Below are 25818 nucleotides of genomic sequence, written 5' to 3'. Positions count from 1 at the left end.
AAAATTAAACGATTCTGTGTGGCTTTTTGATATATTTTCCAAAAGAAGCGAATTTATTTTCGAAACAGTGAGTGTTACTGGTAAAGGATTTGGCGGCATACCTATTACCTATATGAGTTACATATATACTTAGGTATTCATCTATAAATATTTGCTATAACGTTAACTGAAAATATACGTATAGAAATGATAAATGAATTATTCTAGGCAATATTATACAAAGACGGGCGTTATATAATATTAGCATGCGTATAATAATATGTTCTACCTATGCGTGTTTTGTGTGCAGGTATATGAGTGATAGCCAATTAACTAAAATTATATCACCGCCGTATCACTGAAATGTATGTTTTCAGAGCTAAAATATTATTCTCCTCACATTATAACAAAATATATAGATATTTCGCGTGCGTGCGTGCGTTTGGTAGGTACCTATTTAGCGGTTTTGAAATTTACCCGCGTAGGAGAGATGCGCGTTATCGCCTTGTGTTCCCCTGGATATGTTTCAAATCCCCAATTAGCGGAATGATCAAATTAGATCCCATTCTATGCAGTGCTGTGACGTTATAATATAATGTTAAGGTTAACCCTTCTAAGTATATCATACGCATAACGCATGTGTATAATATAATAACAACAATGATTTATGAATAACCAACGTAATAAGACTGTTTTCTGGGCGATGAAACGCGCAAACGCGCGGCTGTATGTGTATACTGCAGTACCGTTGTAAGTACATCTACTGTCGGGGAGTGTATGATGGGGTAATAGGGTGTGAATAACGGTTTAAATATTTATCGAATCGGTCTCGTTTTCACAATATTATCAATTTATCATTATCGGATCTCTGTCGAGGAAAAAATCGTATATTATAATATTGACTAAAAATCATAATATTTACGATTTTAAGAAAATGCACAACATATACTGATTGGTATACATACCAATTATCTATTTTTATTTTTTTTTTTTTATTGAAAATGCTTTGCATAACAAAGATTAAAATTTAACTTTATAATATGCTATTTATTAAAAGAAAATAGTTAGTTGTTGTACACTAATATCCACAAATGCATGCAGATTTTCGACTCTAATAAGCCGGAAAAAAATATATTGCATTACGACGACGTATTTTAATTGGCTAAGGGAGATACCTACGTAGCTCATGAAGGTTCATCGATCGAACGGAGTAGGTATATTACGCGAGCATATTATGAACGGTTTTCTACAAAATCGACAATTTTATTATTAACGCCGTAATCATATTATATAATGTAATGTCATCGAAATGATTTATCATCAGCCATCGTTTTCATTATTATTAGCATACCATAATTTTGCTGTCCAAAAAGGGACTTTACTTTAAAAAAAATTAATTACCCGGTAACTATTGGATAAAAATTATAAAACACTTAAATTAATTTCACTTTTGTACAGTATTAATATTTAATGGCAAAATAACATTTGAATAACACTTTTTATAAGACATATCATACATAATACGCATTTATATAGTATAATTATTATGATTGATGATTATTGAATAATGATGGCAGTGGCGTAACAAGGATTTATATAAGAGGGGGAAGGTTCCAAGAATTACAAATCTATTATTATTGTAATAAAAAAAATATTTTAGATATCATAATATTATACTATGATAGGTATAGTACAAAAACAAATAATTATACATAACCTAAAATCAGAAAACTAATAAAAAACGTTGCTATATAGTAATTACCAAAAAAATTAACAACTATCTTATCAATAAAAAAAAAATGTAATTGAAAGAATTAACATTTTGATTTTTAATTAATTCGACACTTAACACGCTCCGGGAATCGGGATAGGCACTTTAGTGGTATATCAATGTATCATTTGTATAACTAAAAGTCTAAAACCATGGACTGTAGATAATAAAATATTTTGTTATTTATTTTTTTATTATAGAAATAAAATAAAATATATTTGTTTCATTTTTAATTTAATAATATGAATTTATTTAGAACTTTAATGAATATGGGACAAAAGTTTTATCATAAAAAGAGGAATTCAGATCTCGAAAGCCGAGCCATTCATTTCACCTAATGTCGGAAATCTATAGTCACACTGGATGTATTATTATTATTGTATTATAAGACACAGTCTTGTAAAATGCTTGTTACTACAATGCAATACTTTTGTATTCTGGATTTAATATATTAAACACTAATATATTATATCAATATAGGAATGAATGTATGACATATTAATAAAAAGTAAATAAAATAAGACAAAAATACAAAAAAAAATATTAAGATGAGTACGCGTATTCGTGTATAATAGATTTCCACGTACCTACATAATATATATTATATAATATGTATAATATATGTGCACGCTAGTCGCTACTTAAAAATACCGCTTTTCAGGAATGTGTTTAAAACGAATTATTCAAAATCCTACTCAGTCTGTGTCTAGTGTAAATAATTATATATTCGTATACAGTAGGTATGCCATATGCGTGTACCGGAGGCGCTCTGACGAATTTTTATGTTTTCGGGGTAACGGCTGTTATTCATTGGTTTTAAATAATATCTTTGCGCGATAAATTCTGAAAGATTAAACTGAAACTTTTAGAACCGCTGTGCATATAAAATCCATTATCGTGATGAACATTTTAGTGCTCGGGATTACTGTATACCAACGTTTATCGATTAGTTGCGTGCGGAAAGTTGTAACCGGCAGACGTTTGATTTATGACGTGCCAGAGAAATCATCAGCGACCGTTTTTTCCTTTTAATTTTAAAAACTGTATAATTTATTTTTCTCTATTCCTATTGTCGCAAATGTGACGAAACGTCGGAGATGGAAAAATATTTGAACGTATATTATAATAACTAGGTGCACGGGACAATAATATGCGATCCCGTGCGTATGATGGCAACTGCAACGTCTGCAACAATTCCAACGAGAAAAAAAAAGGAAGAAGAAAGAGTATTGACAACAAATGTTTTCAATAATAATTTCCAAGGTATACGGTTTTTTGTTAGTAAAAGTTTTTTTTTAAATTAAATGAAATTAAACATTAAACAATGTTTAATTTGCGGTTGGACTCGTGGGACTGCGGAAGTGCTACAGGAATACGAAACTACAATACATAGATTTATACAATACGCAGCGATACTGGAGACAATAGTGCAGTATAACTGGACGCTGGTCTCCTTTCGAAAGGCGACAAATAGACAAGTAACATCACGATTATTACAATTTATGAGTACCTTTATAAATAATATGTATTATACCGGGTGATTCAATAAGCATCATATTTACCAATCTTCATCTTCTCGATTTTATTGTTTAAATACGTGTTTATTTAAACTCTGATCTATTTAATTTTTAAATAAAGATCATGTCTTCTAATGGATATTTGATTTTTCATGCCTTTGAATAATTTAAATTAGTGCGTCTTGTGGTGATACAAAACTTTTTTCATCGACAACCGTTTTTTTTTTTATACTAAATCGTTAAACAAATAATAACAATTATCTTATGTCAAAATGATAAAGATATTAATGCATTATCGATTATCATTAGTGCGCGTATACGATGATACAACTCCATTTTTAGAATGCTTTATTTCGGAAACCATATTTTGATATTTTCTGATAATTAATTGTTTGACAACCAGACAGCTCGGATTGTTATAATGCCCGTTACAATGCAAAAAAAGTAGTCTAGTTGTGCGTAATCACCACATAAACTAGACAGCGTCGAAGGTCTTTAGAATATTTCTAAAAATTATAGGTATCTTGTTATTGCACTAATGCAATTATTTGAATATGTAGTTTCTGAGTTATTATTTATTATATTACTAACCAATTTTTTTATTAGGATTTTATGATTTGTAAAATGTATATAAATTATTTTTTTTACTAAATAATATTATATATATATATCTCATATATACATTTAACATATTCGTTATTTTTTTTAGTAAAAAGGTGAGGTTCTCATATTTATTTTTTATTATTATTAAGATTAGACGGGCTAAAAAACTTGTATCGCCGTAGAACACTCCCCAAATGACATAAAAAATTTAAGTACCTACGTGAAAATATGGTCTTAAAACGTACTTAACCGTTCTGGAAATATAATTGAATGAATGCATAACTAAAGGTTAAAACGATGGCGAGCGTGCTTGTAGAATTATGCTCTCTTTCTGTACAGCGGGTTAGTACCTATCATTAATATTATTATATCATATAAACTTATATGGCGAATCGACGTATATTAAATAATCATCGCGAATTGCGGGTAATAATATTGTATAGACGTTAAGTGAATTATTATATATAGATTATTATAGGCACTCGCACTTTACGATCATAATAATAATAATATAGTATATTATTGTGTTATCTATCAATCATTATTTTATGGTCTCGACAGAAACAATAATATGATTTTATTTGTACACATGCAGCCATGCAGGTGTGTTGTACAGTGTATATAATAATGGCAAATACAATATTGTTGACTATTGATGTGTTATATTACTTGTTTGAAACTATATAGACATCGTTATATTATTACGTCATATTGCCGAATCGAAAACGTCGCCGTTCGAGACGATCGATCAACTATATCAAGTAGACGTTTCGCGTCACGCCGTAGAAGACCCACAGTTGTATATTACTCCGACAAGTAAAATATGGTTATATTTTTTATTGCATTTTAAATCACTGTTAGATTAATTTCGTTCCAATTAGAAATTTGAAATGTTTGTTTTATTGGTCTCTGCAAATTGTAATAATAATATATATATTATGTATACAATCGAATAATCTGAGATTACATAATTTTCTGTTGGATTAAAATTTTTAAAAATTTGACTAGACCGTATTAATTATCTCTAGATTTTGGCCTTCCGGAATAAGTACAAAACCATTGTTCATGTATAAAATAAATCCACAGTTGTATCTCGAACAAATACATTGCAAGCATTTTTTTCTCGCTGTTCTCTTGATCCAACTACGAGAATGTTGAACTTTCGTCTTCAGATGTTTTTTTGTTACCTACCTACTTAAAATAAGCCCATTCAGTAAAGATTTACAAAAATATCTGTCAATTTGCCGTTAAGAATTTAAGATATCAACCAAACAACCGTGCGTCGAAGCGTTCACAACAGCGTTTTTTTTTCTTATATTCTAATGTAAATTGTAAATCGCTTATTGTTCTTAATAATACGCATTTTCTGATTTAAACGTACACTTAAGCTTAGAAAATCCAGGATTTAATTCTGGTAACATTTATTCGTATAAAAGCTATATCTTCTATTTTAGAAGTTGACTTTTTCAAAAATTATTTTTATCTCATTTCACCGGGTATCTATATATAATCTATATGTGATGGTATATACACATGACTCGAACTCAGAAAACTATAATGAAATAAACTTTCGATTATCGCGGTCCACGGGACAGGATATAATTTAAAAACTCGTTTGCTGTTTTCTTCTGCATTCTGATAATTACGATCATCTATACATTGTATCTACGATAATATTCATTGTTATATTATTATATAATATATATGTGCGATGTAAGGTTATTACCCTGCGTAGTGCGCATTACATTAGATCTATAGTTGTTGGGGAAAACAGTCTACCCTCTAAAATTACTCTGTCAGTCAACACACTTGGGAATAGGGTGGCCGTGTGCAGCGTGTTTGGCGCCATAGATTTTGGCAAGTGAAGCGACGCCTCACTAAACTTCGAACTAAATGTTTCGTTTACAATTTCGTACATCGCATCCGTTAGATTTATGGCGATGTCTACGCATATTTTGTTGTTATTCGTTCGTTTGCGACGATACTCCCAAATTATATAGGTTTTAGTTTGTTTAGTATATAATAGCCGCCATAGTGTTGCCTTTTTACATAATAATATGTATAATATTAAAGATTTTGGAAAAGTCATCTGTTCTTCAGTAGTTCAGAGACCATGCCGGCACATTGAACTGCACATTTATTTCAGTTTTGTTTTGTTTTTTTGTTTTTTTTTTAAACGCCAAGCTTCCTTAATCCTCCGGCAATTGTTTAAAAAGTAACACAACTCCAAACCGGGAAATTAATTATTTTTAGACCATTACGTATAACATATTGCTTGTGCTCGTTGTGTACTGAATATAATTTATTATAGTTTATACAATTAAAATATGTGTACAAAATATCATGTTACGTTAATAAACGACTTTTGGCGCAGATTAAAATTATTATAAAAACTTTAACATATGGACATTTTATATTTAATTATTGTTTGTTATAAATTAATACATAGTTATTATTTTAATTTCTAATGATATTCGTTCGTTCATATTATATATTAAAATTTGATTATGTATTGCAATTACAATATTATATTATTTAGTCATTTATAAATTAATAATTTATCAACTAATTAGGTAATTTTTTAGTTATTAGTTTATAGCATAATGTATACATAATACCATTGATTATAAATAAAATAGTACTATTTATAATCAATAGTAATACACTAATATACGTACTTTATTGAACAAAAATATTTTTCTTGTATTACATTTTCATCCATAAATTATTATATTATTAAATAATATGTTTTTTTATTTAACAACAAAATTATTGCTATGCTAACTATAAATAATTTTTATTTTAAATAAAACATTTATCCCCGATAGGAATTTAAATAGGTACTTACAAATTGTGTTTCTAATATTACATTATTGTTAATGGGGTGAAAACTCTAGTAGGTACTTACCACATATACTTTAAAATTTTAAAATATAAACGAGCTTATAAGTTCTTAAAAAAATATCTTTATATTATAAATATTATTTATTAAATAATAATAAAAAGGGCGAGAACAACAAAAAACAATTGGACAATGTTATTGTTGTATTGCCTGTTGAATACCCATACTTTGTTTACCTTAGTGCAAAACACTGTTGTTTTTAATGTATTATTATTTATTGTTTAGATTTGAAAACTATGATGAATCATTTTATGCTAAAATTATTCTGAGAGGAGTTTAGTCTACTACAATATTCACATAGGTTTAGTATTTAAATTAATAACGTCTTATTTAAAAAATATAAATTAATAAAAAAGGACTTGAAAAAATAATTATTATAAATAATTTACGTTTTACAAGTCAATTTCTTTCCAAAATGTAATTAATTGATTTAGTATTTACTAATCAGTATGATACGGACTAAATTATAAATCCGGTATTAAACCTTGGAGTTTTTATTGTCAATACCTATAGTTAGTTAATCTAACTAATGTAAAATCCGTGACCTAACAACAATAGGTTACGGTAGGTGGCAGTGATGAATCTCAAATGCACTCATATAGTCATATACCAGAGAATCAGATTTTATCATACAACTACATTTAAAAACCAAATATTTCCATAATATAAGAATACTTAATTTTATGTTTAACAAATAAATCTTTTTCAACCATTCTTGTAACATTATTATTATAAATGTTTTGAGTATAGGTATACAAACAAGTATTGCATGAGTAACTAATATTGTAGTCCGATAGAACAATAGTCGATCTCTTAACAATACGCAAAATATACAAAAACGTATCTACACAGTAATATTATTCATTATAGAGCAAATTTTGATTAGCTTGTCTGCAATCCATCACCATTCACAACCACGCAGAGTCATATCTACAAGATCTAAAAATAATTCAAAACAATTTTTCACGATACGTCGATGTGGCCTCCAGCGGCCGTTTATAGATATATTTCATGTATACCTAGCGTACACTTAGCGTACAAAAAAATAAAATAAAACAATACTACGTGATTCGGTACCGAACTTCGATTTCAAAACGATGCCGCGCACGTATTTTTATTTTGATACGACCATACGTTTAACAATTTTTTCATCGTTGGGAATCGATTTCGGGACAACTAGCGAGCCGACACATATTTTATGCCGACGCAGTTGTCTGAAATATAATCTTAAGCCGGGTTCCTTTCATACCGTGTCGTGTAGAGTGAAATATATTATTATTATTTGTAGCTGAAAACGTGTTATCAACATTTCGTTACCCGCGTGTTGAATAATAATATAAGTACAGAACACAACACGACAAGGTGTAATGCGAACCTACAGGTATTAAAGTTGAAAAAGAAATATGATAAAAAAATCATTGAACGTAATAATTAGAGTTAAAATGTTGATGACTTTTGCATTTTTTTTCCTTTAATTCTATACAATGCTATCCTAACTAAAAATTTGATTCATGCTCTCTTGACGCAGAATATTCTAATTTTATTTTGCATTTTTTGGCATTTTTAGCTATAAATGCATTTTTTTGTTTTTTAACGTTATTTTTTCAAAATTATTAAGTCATTTTTTCATCTTTTAGGTCATTTTTTGTAATTTTTGTACATTGTGGGGCAATTTTAGATTTTAGAGCAAGTGTTAAACTCAAGTTTGGAAACAAATTTAATTTATTTGAAATCTAATTTTATTTATATTTTACTTTTAATTTATTTTTAATAATTTTATATAATGCTTAAAATTTAAATGTATACTATTGTTTATTATTTTATTAATATTATAATCTATAATTCATATTTTAAATTACTATTACACCCATTATCACACCCATATTTCTATTAAAAATTATTATTTATAAATACATTTTTTTCACTTACTTAATTAGTTTTTTAGACAATTTTTAAGGTAATTTTTTGAAGCTTTTAGGGCATTTTTGCACTTTTTTTAGGGCATTTTTGTGTGTTTTTTAGGTCATCAACATTCTAATTCTAGTAATAATTAATAACATGTATATGGTATATAGGTATATTCTACTACATCTAATATCTATTGTACGAAAATAAAGTTACAGTCGATTGAAATATTTCGGTAGCTAATTTTCAACGAAGAGAGCTAAACACCTTACTAGTGTCCATATGGGACAAGGAACTCTAAAATATTATGTTTTTAGCGGAGTGCCATAAAATAAAGCGACACTGCATAGTTCAATATAAATCCAAAAATTAAGTAAATAGGTAGGTACATCTTAAATATAAATATAGTTGAACTGATACACTTCTGATTCCGTCGTAATTATAACATGGACATTTTATGTGAACAAATTGTCATAACCACAGTATGATTAGGTACCGGCATGTTTGAATATATATTTTTCATAATTCCATGATGACTGATGAGTAATAGTAATAATACCTAATACCCATGCACATTGCAAGTATATATGTAATTGATACTGTATATATATATATATATATATATATATTATTTAAACATGTCATGAGCCCGTACAGCGTGTTCACAATAAATTTTCAATGGACTGAAGATCTCACCGGTAACTTCACTAAGTGCACTAATGCTAGTCGATCGTTAGTGATTTGTAAAAGTACTAGGATTTAAAGCATATATCTTATTTCGTAGGTACCTATAAATGTATAAAATCCTGAATTGTATTTAAAAGTCATTAAATAATGTAAATAGTTTTACTTGAACTGTAAACTAAATAGCTGCAGTCTTACACTTTTATTCCAATTTTCAAATAACTATCCTCCAAAAGTACAATAAGATCACCGTCGAATTTACAAAATTGTATTAAAATAAATACATTATCTATATTTAAAAAAAAAAACGTTCATCTTAAAAATAATGTGCAGTTATCAAAATATGCGAAAATAATCCTGAACTCTGGTGTAAAATTTAATCAAGGTGATCACCACAAGTCCACATTGTATGATGAGATTTGTCTGGAACACAATTAGTTTGTTTATGCAATATTGCCGATATTCGTTATATAACTTCTATATGAAATCCCGCGGAATCCTCCTAGCATAATAAATAATAGTATAATGCTTTTAGAATAAACAGCTCGCACAATAGTAACTAATATATGTAACGATTTCGCACGGATATCAATATAAACAACATAAGTTGTTAATGTTATGTAAACACTAGATACCTATCTAATATTATTTGAGGTTACATTTACATTATACAAGGCGTCAGCTATGTAATAATTATTATCGCATAGCACTTAATGTATAGAAGAGAGAATGATTTTCAATCGATAAATTATGGATAATAATTTTTGAATTTCAGATCGTAAATGGGTATTTACTATTTTTATAATGCTGAAAATATATTAGTCTATACCTACTTATTATAGTGGGAGTCGACGTTCATATATGTATGTTTTGATTTGAGTGACATCATGACGACGAATGTTAAATAACAATAATAATAATAAATAATTATAATGCTCAATTAATGGTTATTTTAAAACTTTATTTTTATTAATAATGGTTCTGAGAAAACATACAGCAGATATTATTCTAAATATACACATTTATACACTATATTATAATACTTTACTGTGTAGCAGCTAGAGGTTTTCAAACTTTTCTGCGTACTATAGTCGAGCCAACGAGAGAGTACTATTGGGCGGCGACCAAAACTCATCCGTTCTCGCGCATTCCCACCACTAAAACTCCCTAACTGCTGGCCGCCGTCAACGCTGGCCGCCGACACCGATGTCGCCACCATCGCCGACGCTGCTGCCACCACCGTCGCCGCCGCCGACCAGGAAACTGTGACAGTGTTTGTATACAGCGTGAACTATAATAGCATCTCCGATATTTTAAACACAACATTTTTGTTTTTTCGCGCACCCCGGTGTTTTATACGGTTTTATTTAACTTTTTTACGTTTTTTACTTAACAATTGTTTAATAGTTTTACGTATAACAATAAGTACAATATGGATGTCGCAGCTGTGTCTCCTTCCAAAAAAAATCCATGTGGAAAAGTAAGTGTTTGTATTTATACTATTTTTTTTACTATTTATTTTTTTATTTATTTTTTTATACTATTTTTTAAATTCTTAAATTCTTAAATTTTAATTTTTTTTTTAGTTCATCGGCACTGGTCAAAGAAAAATTATTGTCAATTTATATAAGAAAATAGTTAAACACCAGCTTGAAAATCCTGACAGCCCTCGAATGACCTTAAGAGAAATGATCGTCGATATCTCAAAATCTTCGGGTATTGGACAGCGGTCAGTTCAAAACATATTATCGGAGTATAAGAATCAAGGAACAATTACATCGCCGAACAAGAAAAAAATTCGACCTACAATAATCGAAAAAATCGATGAATTCGATAAAAATGCAATAAGACAGAAAATACACAATTTTTGGAGGAACCGCGAAGTACCAACAGTCGATAAAATGTTAATCGCCATTAATGAAGATGAAACACTTCCAAACATTAAGCGGTCGTCATTTCAAAAAGTGTTGAAAGATTTACAATTTCAATACGTAAAAAAAAAACGTAATAGTGCACTACTCGAAAGAGAAGATTTAATAACTTGGCGCCGAAGTTATTTGGTCAAAATAAAGCATTATAGAGAGCAAAACAGACCAATTTATTATTTGGACGAAACGTGGGTCAACGCAGGCGAGGCACACAGTAGAACGTGGACCGATACCACAATAAATTCATCACGAGATGCATTCCTCAAGGGCCTAACCACAGGACAAAAAGAACCCTCGGGAAAAGGTAAGCGTCTCATTGTCTTACACATCGGGTCGACAGATGGTTTTGTCCCGGGGGGTCTTTTGTGTTTCGAATCAAAGACCAATTCTACGGACTACCATGACGAGATGAATGGCGATACATTCTATGAATGGTTTGTACGAATTCTACCACTATTAAAAGAAAACGCCGTCATAGTGATGGATAATGCTTCGTATCACTCCGTAAAGAAATGCAAAATACCAACTATGTCTTGGAAAAAAAAAGATATTATCGATTGGCTTGAAATGAAAGGTGAAATCGTTAACCATCCAATAGTCAAAAATGATTTAATAATAAGAGTTAAAAAAATAAAAAACCAATACGACAAGTACGTAATAGACGAGTACGCAAAAGACAATGGCAAAATCGTATTGCGATTACCCCCATACCACTGCGAGCTAAACCCTATCGAGCTCGCGTGGTCTTCTGTAAAAAGCTATGTCCGGACACATAATAATACGTTTAAAATAAAGGATGTACTGGAGTTATTAAAAAAAGGCGTGGAACATGTGACAGCGGAAATGTGGACGAATTTTGTGGGACATGTCGTCAAGGAGGAAGAAAAGTTTTTGAACATTGAACATATAACAGATGAAGTATTTGACGAACTTCCCGAAGCAGAAGGACGTCATATCATGACGATAACAGGTGATACGAGTTGTTCGGAATCAGACTTCGATTCGGATTGATTTCTTTGTATTTTATTTTTTATCATTCGAATATTTTTTTATTATAATTTTTTTTTTTTGTAATTTAATGATTTTGTTATGTGTATAAAAATTATGTAATGCACAATTGGACATTTTTGTTAAAATAAATAAATGCATAATTAAAATATTGATATTACACACACATTATTTGTATTGTTGCTGTATTAGGTACATAATAGTTTCGGCACTACGGCAGACGCCAGCTGTTATTTTTTTTTGGGTGGTGTGTTACTTGAGCCGGTGTATACAACCAGTGGTTGGCGGCGGCCGTGGAATTAGTCGACAGCCGCCGTTTAGTGAGTGGGGGTATTTACGGCGGCAACTAGATGGTAGAGTGGGAGAAATTTGGGTACGAAACCGCGGAGCTCGATCATTTGGATGCGCGAAGGAATAGTACTCTCTCGTTGGCTTTAGTATACTATCGTGTGTATTACGGTCTTACGGATCAGATTATTCATATTATATTTATGTGCACTAGACACTGCCTAATCACTAAGCACAGAACTATTCAAAATTTCAATACATTTATAAGTTATAATTTTATAAACAATAAAAATGTAGAATTAACTAAATGGATTGGCCCGAAGAATGATTATTACTTTGTATAAATAATTTAATAAAATTAAAGTTTATTTATATAGATAACTAGTTTTGGAGATGTGAATTGAACGGGTAATACTAGACTATTGCGTTTAATATGAATCGTTTTTATTATTTCGAATCGATTATTTAGATATTCAGGTAACAGAAGTGTAAAACTCATAAAGACGTTGCAGAATAACGAGAATACATTTTCGAGTAAATACAATTGCAATCCGATTCGTTTTTATAGTGTGAAGTCATTGGTTTCAAGTTTAAAAATAACCACTCCTATTACCCAACTATATCATATACAAATATACAACATGTATGAACAAATACTCAACAAAATACAATTTATTTAAAACAATTGTACTTTTTTCACAATTTTTCTAAATATTTTATGTTATTAGTTTTAAAAAAGTGAGTGTTATGTGCTTTTTCATATATTATGAGCCATTGGATCCATTGGAACATAATAGAATGATTTAATAATATTTTTTTCTGTTTTTAATTTAGTAATTGTAGAATCTGAAAATGAAGTTTTTTACAATGAGCACAAATGATTTAGGGTTAATATAAAATAAATGCTTATGCGAATAAGAGGGCTCAAGTGATGGAACTTTGCGATATGATGTGAAGAGGTTTGTCGATCAGTAGGTCATGAACTCATGACATCAAGTTAGTTTTAAGTACTTTCTGAGGTCACTAAGAATAGTGGTGACGGACAGTTCTAAGATCAAGAGCTTGCGATGGTTGTGGACATTAGAGTGTAGGCGTTTGTAAAATACATTGGCAACGTTTTGTACTGTTGGTATAATACCTACAGGTAAATTTATAGAGATTGTCATTTGAGACATAATATGGTGCTTTAATATTGTTTGACAAAGGAATTTCGGATGAAATATTCTGATTATAATAATTATGGTGGATTTAGCAGCTCCCCATACCTAGTTGGATACTATAAGCTCAAATTGGTTTGAAGAGAAGTTTATTTTTGAGATTAACGTATCTATTTATATACAAAAAGAAGTCCTAATAGCTGTCGAGAACGGTTGTTTAAGGCGAGGAGTTTAGAATGGATATGGCCCCAAGTTAGTCAGCGGTCTAATTATTGTAGACGTAGATTTAATAATATGAATTATTGTAAAATAGATAATAAAATGTTACGAGTAAATATATTTTATAAAAAGTTACTTAAACTGAAACCAAGAGAGTATAATTTATTATAAATTAATAATTTTTTTTTTAGGTACATTATTCGATTATATATTATATATTATCTGTATTTGTATCATACTAGAGGATGCAACAATAAATGTTTAAAAAATAGGAAGGCAAATGAAAAAAAACTGTAATAGATAAAACAAAACGGCATTGTAATATATAGATATAGGTACATTCAGCGGTACAGTTATGAACCATAAATTTTTTTTTTACTACCTCATACTTTGTTTCCTGGAGTTATATGAAGGGCATAATTATCGCTTTTCCCCTCGGATAATATCAATGTAGTACTTGGTGGGGGTAGAAATGAACCCCCGACCAAATGCGCATATTTCAATAAATAACATCAACAATATTTATGCACAAAATAACAATGAACGTATATTTATTAATAAACTATAATCACTATATCTACTTCTTAAATAAATGTATTGTCAATGGTATAATAACTATATTAGCAAAACTCTCATTTAACGGTTTATAGTATATACAAAGGTTTAATTGAGTGCTTAATTACTTACGAAGTTATGACAATTTTATGGCAACTCATCGGGGGGTTATTGGGTTAACATCAATTAAATCGATATACCCAACATACGACCTTTTATTATTGTCTAACCTTTTATTATTATTGTTATTATTAATATTACAGACGTTTCCGAATTTCCCCAAAGATAAAAAAAAAAAAAAAAAAACGTATTCACGATGATGTGGCATTTTCCTAAACGATTACGAAACGAAAATATAAATCGGAACGACGCAAATACAATAAATGCGTTTTAAATGTGAAAAAAATGTCGCATTATATTATTGCATCGTATCACCGTACCATCGCGGGCAAATCTAATTTTGTTAAAATATATCCTTAAATTTGCGATTATAAGTATCAAGCTGGGTAGTACCTACCTATATCTATCAGTCTCGTGCGTACGGTGTGGGGTTTGAGGGGCTCAACCCCCTGATCGGCCTGATCGCTATTATTTGCATCTAATTTATTAACGCAACTATAAGTATTTGTTTTATCGAATAAAAAGGAAGTTTACTTCTGCTAGACTCCTGAAGTATCTATACAATATTATAATGTATGATCAATAAACTATTATTACCTAATCAACACTTTTATAATATACCTACTTAAAATATTAATGTATTTTTTTTCACAATACAGTGAAAACTGCAGTGTAATGCGGACCTCGAATAAAACGGAAAACTATCCAACACGAAATTGTTCTATATATGGTCCCGACATGTTCATATAGTTTTATAATAATATAGACGTTGAACCTCGATGAAACGGAACCTTCCTAACGCGGAACCGGAACGATTTTGTAAGCCCCGTGCAAGTAAAAACCTCGCATAAGCCGGAAATATGACACGCGTCGCGTTACGTTGATACGAGACTTACGAGTATTATGTATAATTTAGGTACATCGTAAAACGATAATTAATAGATAAAACTGCGCCAAATATTGAAATATATCAGTTGAGTAATTTGTATTTTTGGTTATCGTATTCCGTATGTATAGCCGTGAAACTGCAGTCATATACCAACAACAGTCTTACAGTGAAAAGTTTTCTCGTACATACAAAGTGAAGTCCATTATTCGAATACATATAAAAATGCCAAAGTGTCTATCATCGAATGAAAAGTATGGACTTATCGACATGAAAATTTGATACGAATTTATAATCTGGAATTTTTCCGTTTTATTCAATAATGCGGAAAACCGCTTAAAGCGGAATTTTTGGTTGGTCTCCATGCTATTCCGCAGCAGACGACAGTTTTCACCGTACTAATTTGTTTTTTTTTTCGTAACCTCCTCTGCGTAGAAATCCTGCGCACGTGCCTGCTATCTACGTAGATACCTACCTATACTGTTGAACCGCGTACCTATACCTACCAATAATTGGCAATAACCATTATATGGACACCATAATATAATAAAAGCTATTTGTAGGCCGGTCCTTACTGGACAAAATATATAAATGTCGGCGTAGGTACCTTCCAAATACAGTGCCCATAATATTATACGCGGCTGTATTTATATAATATACCTATACTATATTTTATTGTTTGTTCTCTGCGACAATAATATCAATATATCTTTATTATCTTTATTCATTGTGGGTGAACGGCGAGAACTGCCCGCGGGGATAGGATTTCCAATAGGGTTTTCAACAATTTCCACACGGAAACAGTAGATTCGACTACCTTCATATAATATACGACCGTGCTCACTGGTCAGCGGGTATTAGTCTCCCTCACAGTTCGGCGTGTTAGCGTTTTTTTTTTTTTATTATCATTATTATTATTATTATTATTTATTAAAAGCAAAATTCAATTGTTTGGCAGTCTGACAAATAAATAGGTAGGTATTAATACGCACTTTGTCCCTTGATAATCTTTATACCTTTAATCGTGTATTCATATAGCCACCGGCAGTGGGTATAATTGATTAGGGGTAGTGATTATAAATTATAATATTATATTATTACTTATTTTACTATTGACTTATCATTAATATAGATTTATAGATTATATAATAGGTGCTTAATAATTACTTTTATGGTTTAGATTAACTATATAGGTACTATATATTGAATATACCATATTTAGATACAGGTATACCTACAATGCAAAAGTGGGTATCAATCGGGTATAGGTGCCTACTAATTTTCTGGAAACTTTTTAACTTAATTGGTTAGTTAATTTTCTCCAAAGTTCCAAAGGTCCGGATCACCCCCCGAAATTTTTAAAAGTAGTACAATTTTAGTGGTGAATATAGTTAATTGACTATAAATTTTCAGTTACGGCCTTGGTTGATACAACTTAACTAACTCAAGATTTTTATAAATTTATCCGCAGTTTTTGAAATGTGTATGAATTGAATTTCGAACGAATACCTATGTGTAAGTACTTAGATACTTCATGTAGTTTATTTTTTTATTTAATAGTTATAGTTAATAGGTATTTAATTTGCCGTCCTTATTTTTGTGTACAGTAGAAAATGACAAATAGCCAAAAGAAAGTCTTGTTTACTAGTTAGGTACCTTAAAACATGTTTGTATAGATATGCTAAAAAAAATAATTGGTGAAGTGTGTAGTAAAAAAATGTACAAAAAATATGGACTGGTTAAATGGTTGTGAACTTTAAGTATATATTTTACATTTATATGAGCTTGCACATGTGGAGTTGCACTTATTATCTATATATAATGTAAATATAAATTATTAAAATACACCAACTACGTTTGTCAGTGATACAAATAGTATTAGGTAATTTATCATGTTAAGTAAGGATTTTTGGATTTGCATGGAATCATTTGATTATTTTACAAATTACATTTTCAATCTATTAGCAATACAAACCATAAATTCTAATTTTATTCATTAGATATGTAGGTCATTGAAATATTAACTACACAGAGTTGAACAATGTATTGAAAACACACTATTTTTAGACTTTATAGTTGACATTATTTGTTTACCACACTGCTATCTTAGTTGCATACCTACACGGAAATATTATTAAGTAGGTATCTATTCTTGAATATTATCTGTTGTAATTTTTGTTTATAATGTGAGTCCCTATTGGTTATTTATATAAGCAGTTTACTAAAGAATTGTAATAGAACTGGTTTGAAAACATAGGTAACAATTATTTTCTTAATAATTTTTTGATCTAAAGACTTGAAGATTCAAGAATTAATTTGAATCCTAATAATGTCATACTAATATTATACAGTTATAGATTATAATTTAACATAGTAAATTCATATTTAAAAATGGAGAAGATTCTAACAGTACTTTCTTTTTATATATTTTAATAGTTTTATGATAGACAAGGGTAGGACAGTAGGACGTTAGGTTTCATTTAAATAAAAATAAATTAAATTATAATTGACATGTTTAAGTCTTTAATTAGACAACATACATTTATTAAGTACAATTCTTAGTAAAATAGTACATGAAAACTTATTTTATAACAATAAAAACATCAAAAACAACAGTTGTAAAATACATTCAAGCAGGGTCTAAAATACATCTGATTTCAGGGGACACTATTCATTTAACTGTTACCTTTGAGCTTTGACAGATTTCTATAGCAAAAAAAATCTGTGGAAGTTGTAACTCCCAAAATCTCCCCTCTTTTATCTACCACTTATCTTACACATTAATATTATTTATATGATACTGGTACTAAAAATACATAAAATAAATACAAGTACAGGTTCAAAATATTTTAAATTGTGTTGAAATTCCTAAATGTTTTTCATTACTTATTTTTGCTATCAAAACTAAAAACATGTTATAAAACTTGGAACACTTATTTGTCATTCAACACACACTGTTGACACACTTTGATTTTGAGAGGACACAGTATTTTAGGCTCTGCATTAAAGTTACTTATTTATTGATTTGTAAAACAAATACATAATATAATATGACACATATGATCTTATATTATCATTAAATTTATTTATTTTATTTTTTTGCTTTTCAGTCTGTGCGCTGGATACATATCCGGAGTGTTACAAGGAAAATCACAAGATGAATGTGTTGCTATGGGACTGAAAGCAGCAACCTCAGCACTTTTGTCGCATAGACCAGTTCCCATAGAACTGAATGTAAATTAATGTATAAAATGAATATTTAATTTTACAATACATAACAACTGTACAAAATTAAAAGAAGCCATTTGTCAAAATATAAAATAAAAATAATTAATTTTAACCAAACACCACAATATGCGTAACTTATACCATGATTATTATAATAATATAATCTTCATAATTAATAAATATTAATATAATTTTTTTTTTCATTTGTTAAACATTATTTTGATTCATTAACACTTTCATATTTGCAGACTACTGAAAACATGTCACCGCCTAAACGTTTAGCTAACCAACGGTTTTTTATTATGGCCAGTTTGAAACAATCACACACAAATTCTGCATCTATGTTGGTGTGTACTGCTCGACCCATTCCTTCTAATATAATCAAATCCACAGTAGTCAATTCATTTGCCAATTCTCGTTCCAATCGACTGGAAAATAGAACAATCAGGTTATATGAATTTATTCATGAATAAATAGATCATATTTCAGTTATCAATACAATTGCTTGATTAATTAAATAATACTAAACCTCTTAAACTATAGTATTACCAAAAAATTCTTAAGTCTTAAACTCTTTACTTATATAATATAATTGTATAAAATGCCTAACATATGGTTATTACTTATTTGTTTTATATTTACAATTTATTTCTTACCTGAGATCTAAACAAGGCCCTCCTTGAGCTGTCTCCATCGATTTCAAGCTGCCCTCGTCTAATCCTTTAGAAATAATAGGACAAATAGCCGCGGCTTGACGTAACAGCACAACAAGTTCTGAATGAGTAACATCATTCAGTGCAGGAGCAGAGTTGGCACAAAGTATTAATCTTGAACCTTGACGTAGCATTTCTCTGGCTAAGGGTAGTATTCCCAAAACTATGTCAATACCACTGTTATCGATGAAAATTGCAATTTTTTTGTAAGGCTCACTGCATATTTTTTTGACCCAACTATCAAGACAGTCAATTAACCAAGGTCTGGCTGAAAATAATACAAAACCAAAATTATTTCAAATAAATCTAGCCTAACTGTCTTCAATTTTATGTTGTCTATGAATTCTTACCAGGAATTCGGCTCCTTGCTTGTTTAAAATCAAATTCACCAGTTTTCATTAGAGCTACAGTTTCCTTAGCACCCCAATCAAAAGTATTCCCTGCTAAGACACCCATGATTATTTCTTTTTGTCTTTCCTTAAGATCTAATGAATCCAGTTCTTCTAATCTTTCTAGAAGACATTTTAATGCATACTCATTTTCTGTTCGTTTTTGCTGAAAAGTGTATTATTTGTATGATTGTTAATAATGTTAAATTAATTAAATCTTACAGTTAAATATGGATCAGGAAAATCAAATTCTTTTAGACATTGATTGATTGTGTCAAGAAGACCTCTCACAGTCAAATTACCATAAGCACTAAATAGTATAAAAAAAAAATGATTTAAAAAAATAAAAATTATAAAAACAAAAACATACAAAGGTTTAATTTTAAGTAGTTGCACCCGAGAAATAAATTTTTCTTTGAACATAGCGGCCCGTTTTTCAGCTGTATCACTTGTTGGTTGACTTGCAATTGCATAATTAACATAATTTTCTATACTTTCTTCAAAGCAATTTAACCAATATTCTCTGAAAATTTTTTAAATGATCCTTTATAATTTACAAGTATTAAGTTAAATCCCTACGTTACATCTATGATTTAAGTTGATATTATAAATTTTTCATTAATTAAGATTTATATTAAATTATCAATTATGATAAAGAATAAAATCATTTCTAAAGTAACATTAACCTTGCTTCTTTATCCGAGTTCAAGTCAACAGTATCTGGAATATAACTAGATGGATCTTTGAGCAATGGGCAAAACGTTAAAGGTGATTCCCATCGATCAAGTTCGAGTTGGTCAACTCGCTTGCCAAACGTCAATTGAGTACGGTTACTTCCACTACCAGCATAATTTTCTAACCATGAAAACTTGTCACTATCTGTAAATATTTTCTTAAGTATTTTTATTGTAAATGAAACTATACTACTATACAAAAAATTACCGCATTCTTCAGTGCCTTTTAAAAATGCACCAATTGCTCCTAAATATCCTTCATGCCTCAAAAACAAACTTTGAACAGTTCCTCTAGACCAATATTTAATAGAAAATGATATAGTGTGCATGCTGAGTGAACGGTTTCTTAAAAAATAACCACCAAAATACACCTAAAAACATTTGATAAATATCATGGATATATTCATTTATTTACTATGGTATACAATAAATTTAATTGATATTAACCTTTTTCAAATTATGCATCATTGCATATAAACAAGCAATTTGACCAATGTCATTGCTAATTGCAAACAGTAAACTTCTTGCCAAATCTGCTTCATTGTAATCACTTTCTGAAAACACGACAAATGAATATTAAAAAATAAAGCATAATAGTTTATCTCTGTGTTGTACCTGCATTTTGGCGAGGACATATTTTTCCAAAAGAAGAAGCAATTAAATCTGAATGCATACCTAAGGTTTCATAATCTCCACCATATATATCCTTTACAAGCATATCAGCCTTTCTATGATCTCCTTTTTCAGCAAGATCAAGTAATTCATCGAATGATTTGGCTTTAGTCAAAAGTGTACCAAGGCCCCAGAATGTGCCACCTCCAGTAGCTGTACCACCAATACGCTCGTAACAATTATCTGACTCCACTTTTAAAATACTTACACCTGAGCCAATGTTAACCAACATGTAAGGAAATACATGTGGGTCTGCTGTTTGAAACTCATATTCGGGACTACCATTTCGGTTGTAAACAAACGCTTCATCACTTATATTTTTTAATAAGAAATTACATCCTGTGATTAGACAAGTAAGCTCATCTTCTTTATCTACTCTGAAATTTTCATACAATAATGTTAACATAAATTAAAACATATTTATCAAATAATAACTTTACATACTTTAATCCCAATTTATCTTGAATAAGTTTGCTATACTTGTATGCCCCACCTCCTGTAGCTTTGATACTTTTTCCTTTTCGTTCATCAGTATTAACTAAATTGTCACCAATGAAATCCAAACAGTTTTCAATATATTTTGTTTCAAACTTGACAAAATGTAACCTTGCTTGTTCAGAATATGTGTAAACAAACTTATCATGTTTCTAAAAGATATCAATGTAAATATTTAGTTTAATTAACATTTAATCGAAATAATTATTTACAAAATTACAATATATCATACGTCATCCTTGTTTTTGTCATCATTTTTGTCTATGTTATCGGTTGCATAATAAACTCGTCTAAATGATACTGTTGAATAATATGCTATTTTTGTAAGCGAACCACCTATAACAATAAAAGTTTATACACATTAACTCTGAATTAATATTAATATCATTATGAGTAGATAAATAAATAAAATAAACTTTCAATATTAATCTTGTTGATAAGTGATAATAAATTAAATCATATTATTGAAAAAGGTAAAAATGTAAGATTGCAAACATAATAGTAATATTTTAGAAACATAACTAACACTGACAAACAAGCAATGAATAACTAAGATGTAATAAGAAGGGGATTCTAGTCTCTAAAAAATAATTTAGGTAAAAATAAAGTATAAAACTGTCCGTAAATATAATATCTAAAGTATGAATAGTACAAATCTATCAACATGGGTTGCATATTATCTATATTAATAAATTTGTTATTGTTTATAATTTAAATCCAATCTAAAATTATATATCATAGTATAATATTATGGACAATTTTAAAGAGCACCAATGTACCACTAATTAAAGTACAGATATCTATTTATTATAATTGTTTGAATATTTTTTAATTATTTTTAAATATTTAATCTATCATTTTTCAATGCATAATTAAAAAATAATAATAATAGGTAGCTAAGCTATTTATAATAATTAGTTATTTATTACAAAGCATTACTCTAAAAATATTTATCAAAAGAATTTAAAGAATGAACTCGACATTTGACATTTTAGCATATTAGATTTAGCTGCTTTAGAAATATAGTTATCCATAATATGTTGTATATTAATTGGCTGATAATATTTAAATCGAGCTTACACAAGGCCATTTTTCTATGAAATTGGTTTTATAATATAATAAAATCATTTTAATTAAAAATACTTCAATAACTATTAAGTTTTAATAAGTAAGTCATAGTTATTACATGGGTACATGACTATTATAGAATACCAATAATTTAAAAACAGAATACCTCTATAATAGGTAGGTTAATAAGTTACTTTGATAACTAAATAACAAATGAAAGCTAATAAAAGTACGTAATTTTTAAAAATTGGATAATTTTTTTTTGGAAAAGTTTAGCTGTAAATAATAAATCAAAATTTGTTTTCATATTGAATGTATAACATACCAATATCTATTGCAAATTGTTTTGCGTTTTTCAAATTCCTGAAGACTTCTAAAGTATCAGGAAGTTTTATGCTATTTGGATTTTCTTTTTCTTCCATTGTGGAATTAACCAATTATCTGTGGACATCAAAATTGAGTTAAAGTATATAATTTAAAAACAGTTTTAAAACATGAATTTTCACCGATTATACACAAAAGTTACTGTTTTCTTCTTGAATATTGAATTATTGTATACAACCCGTGACAATATTTTAAATTAAAACAGTTTTAAAAGAGTACTTGTAAAAAACAAATTTGGACAGTACATACCAGTTAGAAATTAGGAGCTTGTTTTTGTACTCAGGAGTGGTCAACTACAGTGCGCGGAGAACGGACTACGATGAATAGCCTATTGCTGATTTATTACATTATGTCATTATTATTATTAATAATATATTAATTATTATCATCGTCGAGCGTTCGAGTAAAGATATCGTTTGGAACACGTTGATAGATAGTATTATCTCAATTCGTCGTCGAAACCACGATTTTGAATAAACAGGTTACTCGTTGCAGTACATTTTCATTGGTTGGCTGCGGTAAAGCCGTGTTTTTTCACTCAGTTTGTCACAGATCGCGCCACCGGGATAGTGTCCATCAATAATTGTACATAATGGTAATACAATATTAATTCCCTTCCAACAGTTCCAACGTATGGGCATATTCAAATATCATAGTTATATTTTGTATAGCTATTACTTATTATATTATTTAATCTATTCGTGTGCGTACAAAAAGTTTCTTTTTTTATAAAACGAAATTAAACTATTAAACTGATAAATAATGTTATTGTTATAAAAAACAGTAAAAACAATATTTCACAAGAATTTGGTGTTTTTTTTTTTTGTCTTCAAAACATTTCTGGTGTAATTATTTTACTGTTGTTTCACGTAGTTTTTTCATTATAATGGCCAAACAAAATACCGATAAAAGAACAAGTAATTTATAAATAATCAAAACCGTTTTAATAATGCCACATTATTTATTTATAAGTCCGCAAATAATACATAACACATGCATTTTATGTGTGTTTTTTTGTGCTGAAAATTATAGTGTACCTACCTTGTTCTACCTAATAATTATAATTTATAATGATGAAATAGGTATAATTTTAAATATTCCAAAAAAAAATATTCTGTAGCTTATTAGTACTCTGCAGTCACTCAGGATTTACATTTTTTATAGCTTTTGGTAGTTATTATAGTAGTTGTTACATTTATTATCATTAGTGCCGTTTTAAGGCATGGTCCGGAATTTGGAGGGTCCTCACTTTAATAAAAATACATCGCATGAATGGAAAAAAATAAAATATATTGAATGATAAAATTATTTGAAATAAAATATTTAAATATAATGAAACTATCGACAAAAAAATAAATTTCCGAATTCTACAGAGCTTAAATATTTGCTTTAATTATAGGTACCTAACAATAAGTATGCACTTATTATATTGTTTTCATTTTATAGTAGAGTAAATTTAAGCTGGAAAACTATTATTTTACCAGTTTACCATCATAAATATATATATTTAGGTAGATAAAGGTAATTAATAGCTCAGTTAAAATATTATCACGGTAAACTATATGATAAATCAATAAAATATAGGTACCTACCTACTGTTTGGTTTTTCTCCGATTTGGTAAATTATTAGATAAAAGTTTATAGTAACACATATTTTGCCGAATTTTATCATGTAAATATTGATAAAAATCAATAAAAGTTCAACTACTGAATAAAAGTAGAGGTTAGAAGTACCGTGTGCCAGAATTTTACTTGTCTTTAATGTGTATCAAACATATTGTATTATTAACAAGTTTATATATTATGAAAATGTTATTGAAGACTAGAATGCGTCACGTGAATGAAAAAGCTAGGAAAACCAATAAAAAGTATATAAAGATTAAGGTTTAATATAAAAATGACAGATTATTATATCTATCGGTAATTTTTTTTTTCGCTGGTTTAATACCAACTCTAAGATGGCGTCTCGTGACATGACATTTTTGAAAGGATCTCATAACGTATGAGAAAACTTAATTTTTTTTTTATAAATGTTTTATATTTTTTTTATGTTTTATTGGCTTTTATAGTATACTTTAATTGCGAACTACAATTTTATTTATGATTTACATTTAAACACATTAATGTACTTTCTATAATAAAATAATCTACTTTTGTTTTATTTTATTACATTTAATATGATAAATTGATAACCTTGTACATATTAGTCATAATCATCTGTATTATGCTGCCTATGCTCTTAAAGCGCTGTTATTCAAATAAATAAATAGGTAAATAATATTTAAATAAAAACTGTATAATTATAGGTTAATTTTATTGTAAAAAGTTACCGTTGGTAACTTAAAAATGGGTAACTAAAAGTTTCGTATCTTATAATGTATCGTTTAATATTCCGTAATAATATACCAATGTAAATGTATTATGATGTTTCATACATTGTAATATTTTGACCCATCGCGAATATTTGTTTTAACATGACTAAAGTTGAATACTGCAAAGGCGAACATCACTGGAGGCTTAGCCTTACCCTTCCAATAAAATCGTATATATATCTGTAAATCGTTTACCTAAATGGCTAAATGGTAATCGTTGTGTGGGTTATTTAATTTTGGA

The 25818-nt window shown here is 28.9% G+C and overlaps 3 protein-coding genes across 5 annotated transcripts in view; 2 read left to right on the top strand and 1 right to left on the bottom strand.

Moving 5' to 3' along the window:
* LOC132930169 (uncharacterized) overlaps positions 1-18867 on the top strand; it is a 134130-nt gene extending 115263 nt beyond the window's left edge. The window contains exon 15 of the mRNA XM_060995885.1: positions 18633-18867. Within this exon, the coding sequence (XP_060851868.1) occupies positions 18633-18765 (133 nt within the window). The 3' untranslated portion in view covers positions 18766-18867. The remainder of the gene's footprint in view (positions 1-18632) is intronic.
* Positions 10442-12463, top strand: LOC132930170 (uncharacterized). The gene is made up of 2 exons (XM_060995886.1): positions 10442-10841; positions 10948-12463. Exons 1-2 carry the CDS (start codon positions 10794-10796, stop codon positions 12298-12300), a joined length of 1401 nt encoding a protein of 466 aa, XP_060851869.1. The 5' UTR covers positions 10442-10793; the 3' UTR covers positions 12301-12463.
* LOC132930168 (4'-phosphopantetheine phosphatase) lies at positions 18023-23624 on the bottom strand. Of its 3 annotated transcripts, none has more exons than XM_060995882.1 (13): positions 23455-23624; positions 23147-23262; positions 21986-22089; positions 21703-21905; positions 21202-21635; positions 21034-21140; positions 20795-20957; positions 20539-20731; positions 20223-20375; positions 20075-20162; positions 19814-20018; positions 19407-19731; positions 18023-19178 (listed from the first exon to the last, which is right to left on the bottom strand). In XM_060995882.1, the coding sequence occupies exons 2-13, from the start codon at positions 23241-23243 to the stop codon at positions 18965-18967; spliced, it is 2286 nt and encodes a 761-aa protein (XP_060851865.1). In that variant the 5' UTR covers positions 23244-23262; positions 23455-23624; the 3' UTR covers positions 18023-18964. The 3 variants fall into 3 exon arrangements, with proteins under 3 accessions (XP_060851865.1, XP_060851867.1, XP_060851866.1); XM_060995884.1 differs by having other exon boundaries at positions 21262-21635; XM_060995883.1 differs by lacking the exon at positions 23455-23624 and adding an exon at positions 23328-23424.
* Between the last annotated feature and the right edge of the window lie 2194 nt (positions 23625-25818).

The sequence above is a fragment of the Rhopalosiphum padi genome, chromosome 4 (assembly GCF_020882245.1).
Source record: "Rhopalosiphum padi isolate XX-2018 chromosome 4, ASM2088224v1, whole genome shotgun sequence".
Taxonomy (NCBI): domain Eukaryota; kingdom Metazoa; phylum Arthropoda; class Insecta; order Hemiptera; family Aphididae; genus Rhopalosiphum; species Rhopalosiphum padi.
Note: the sequence above shows the minus strand (reverse complement) of the source record. Positions and strands in the feature narration are given on the sequence as shown.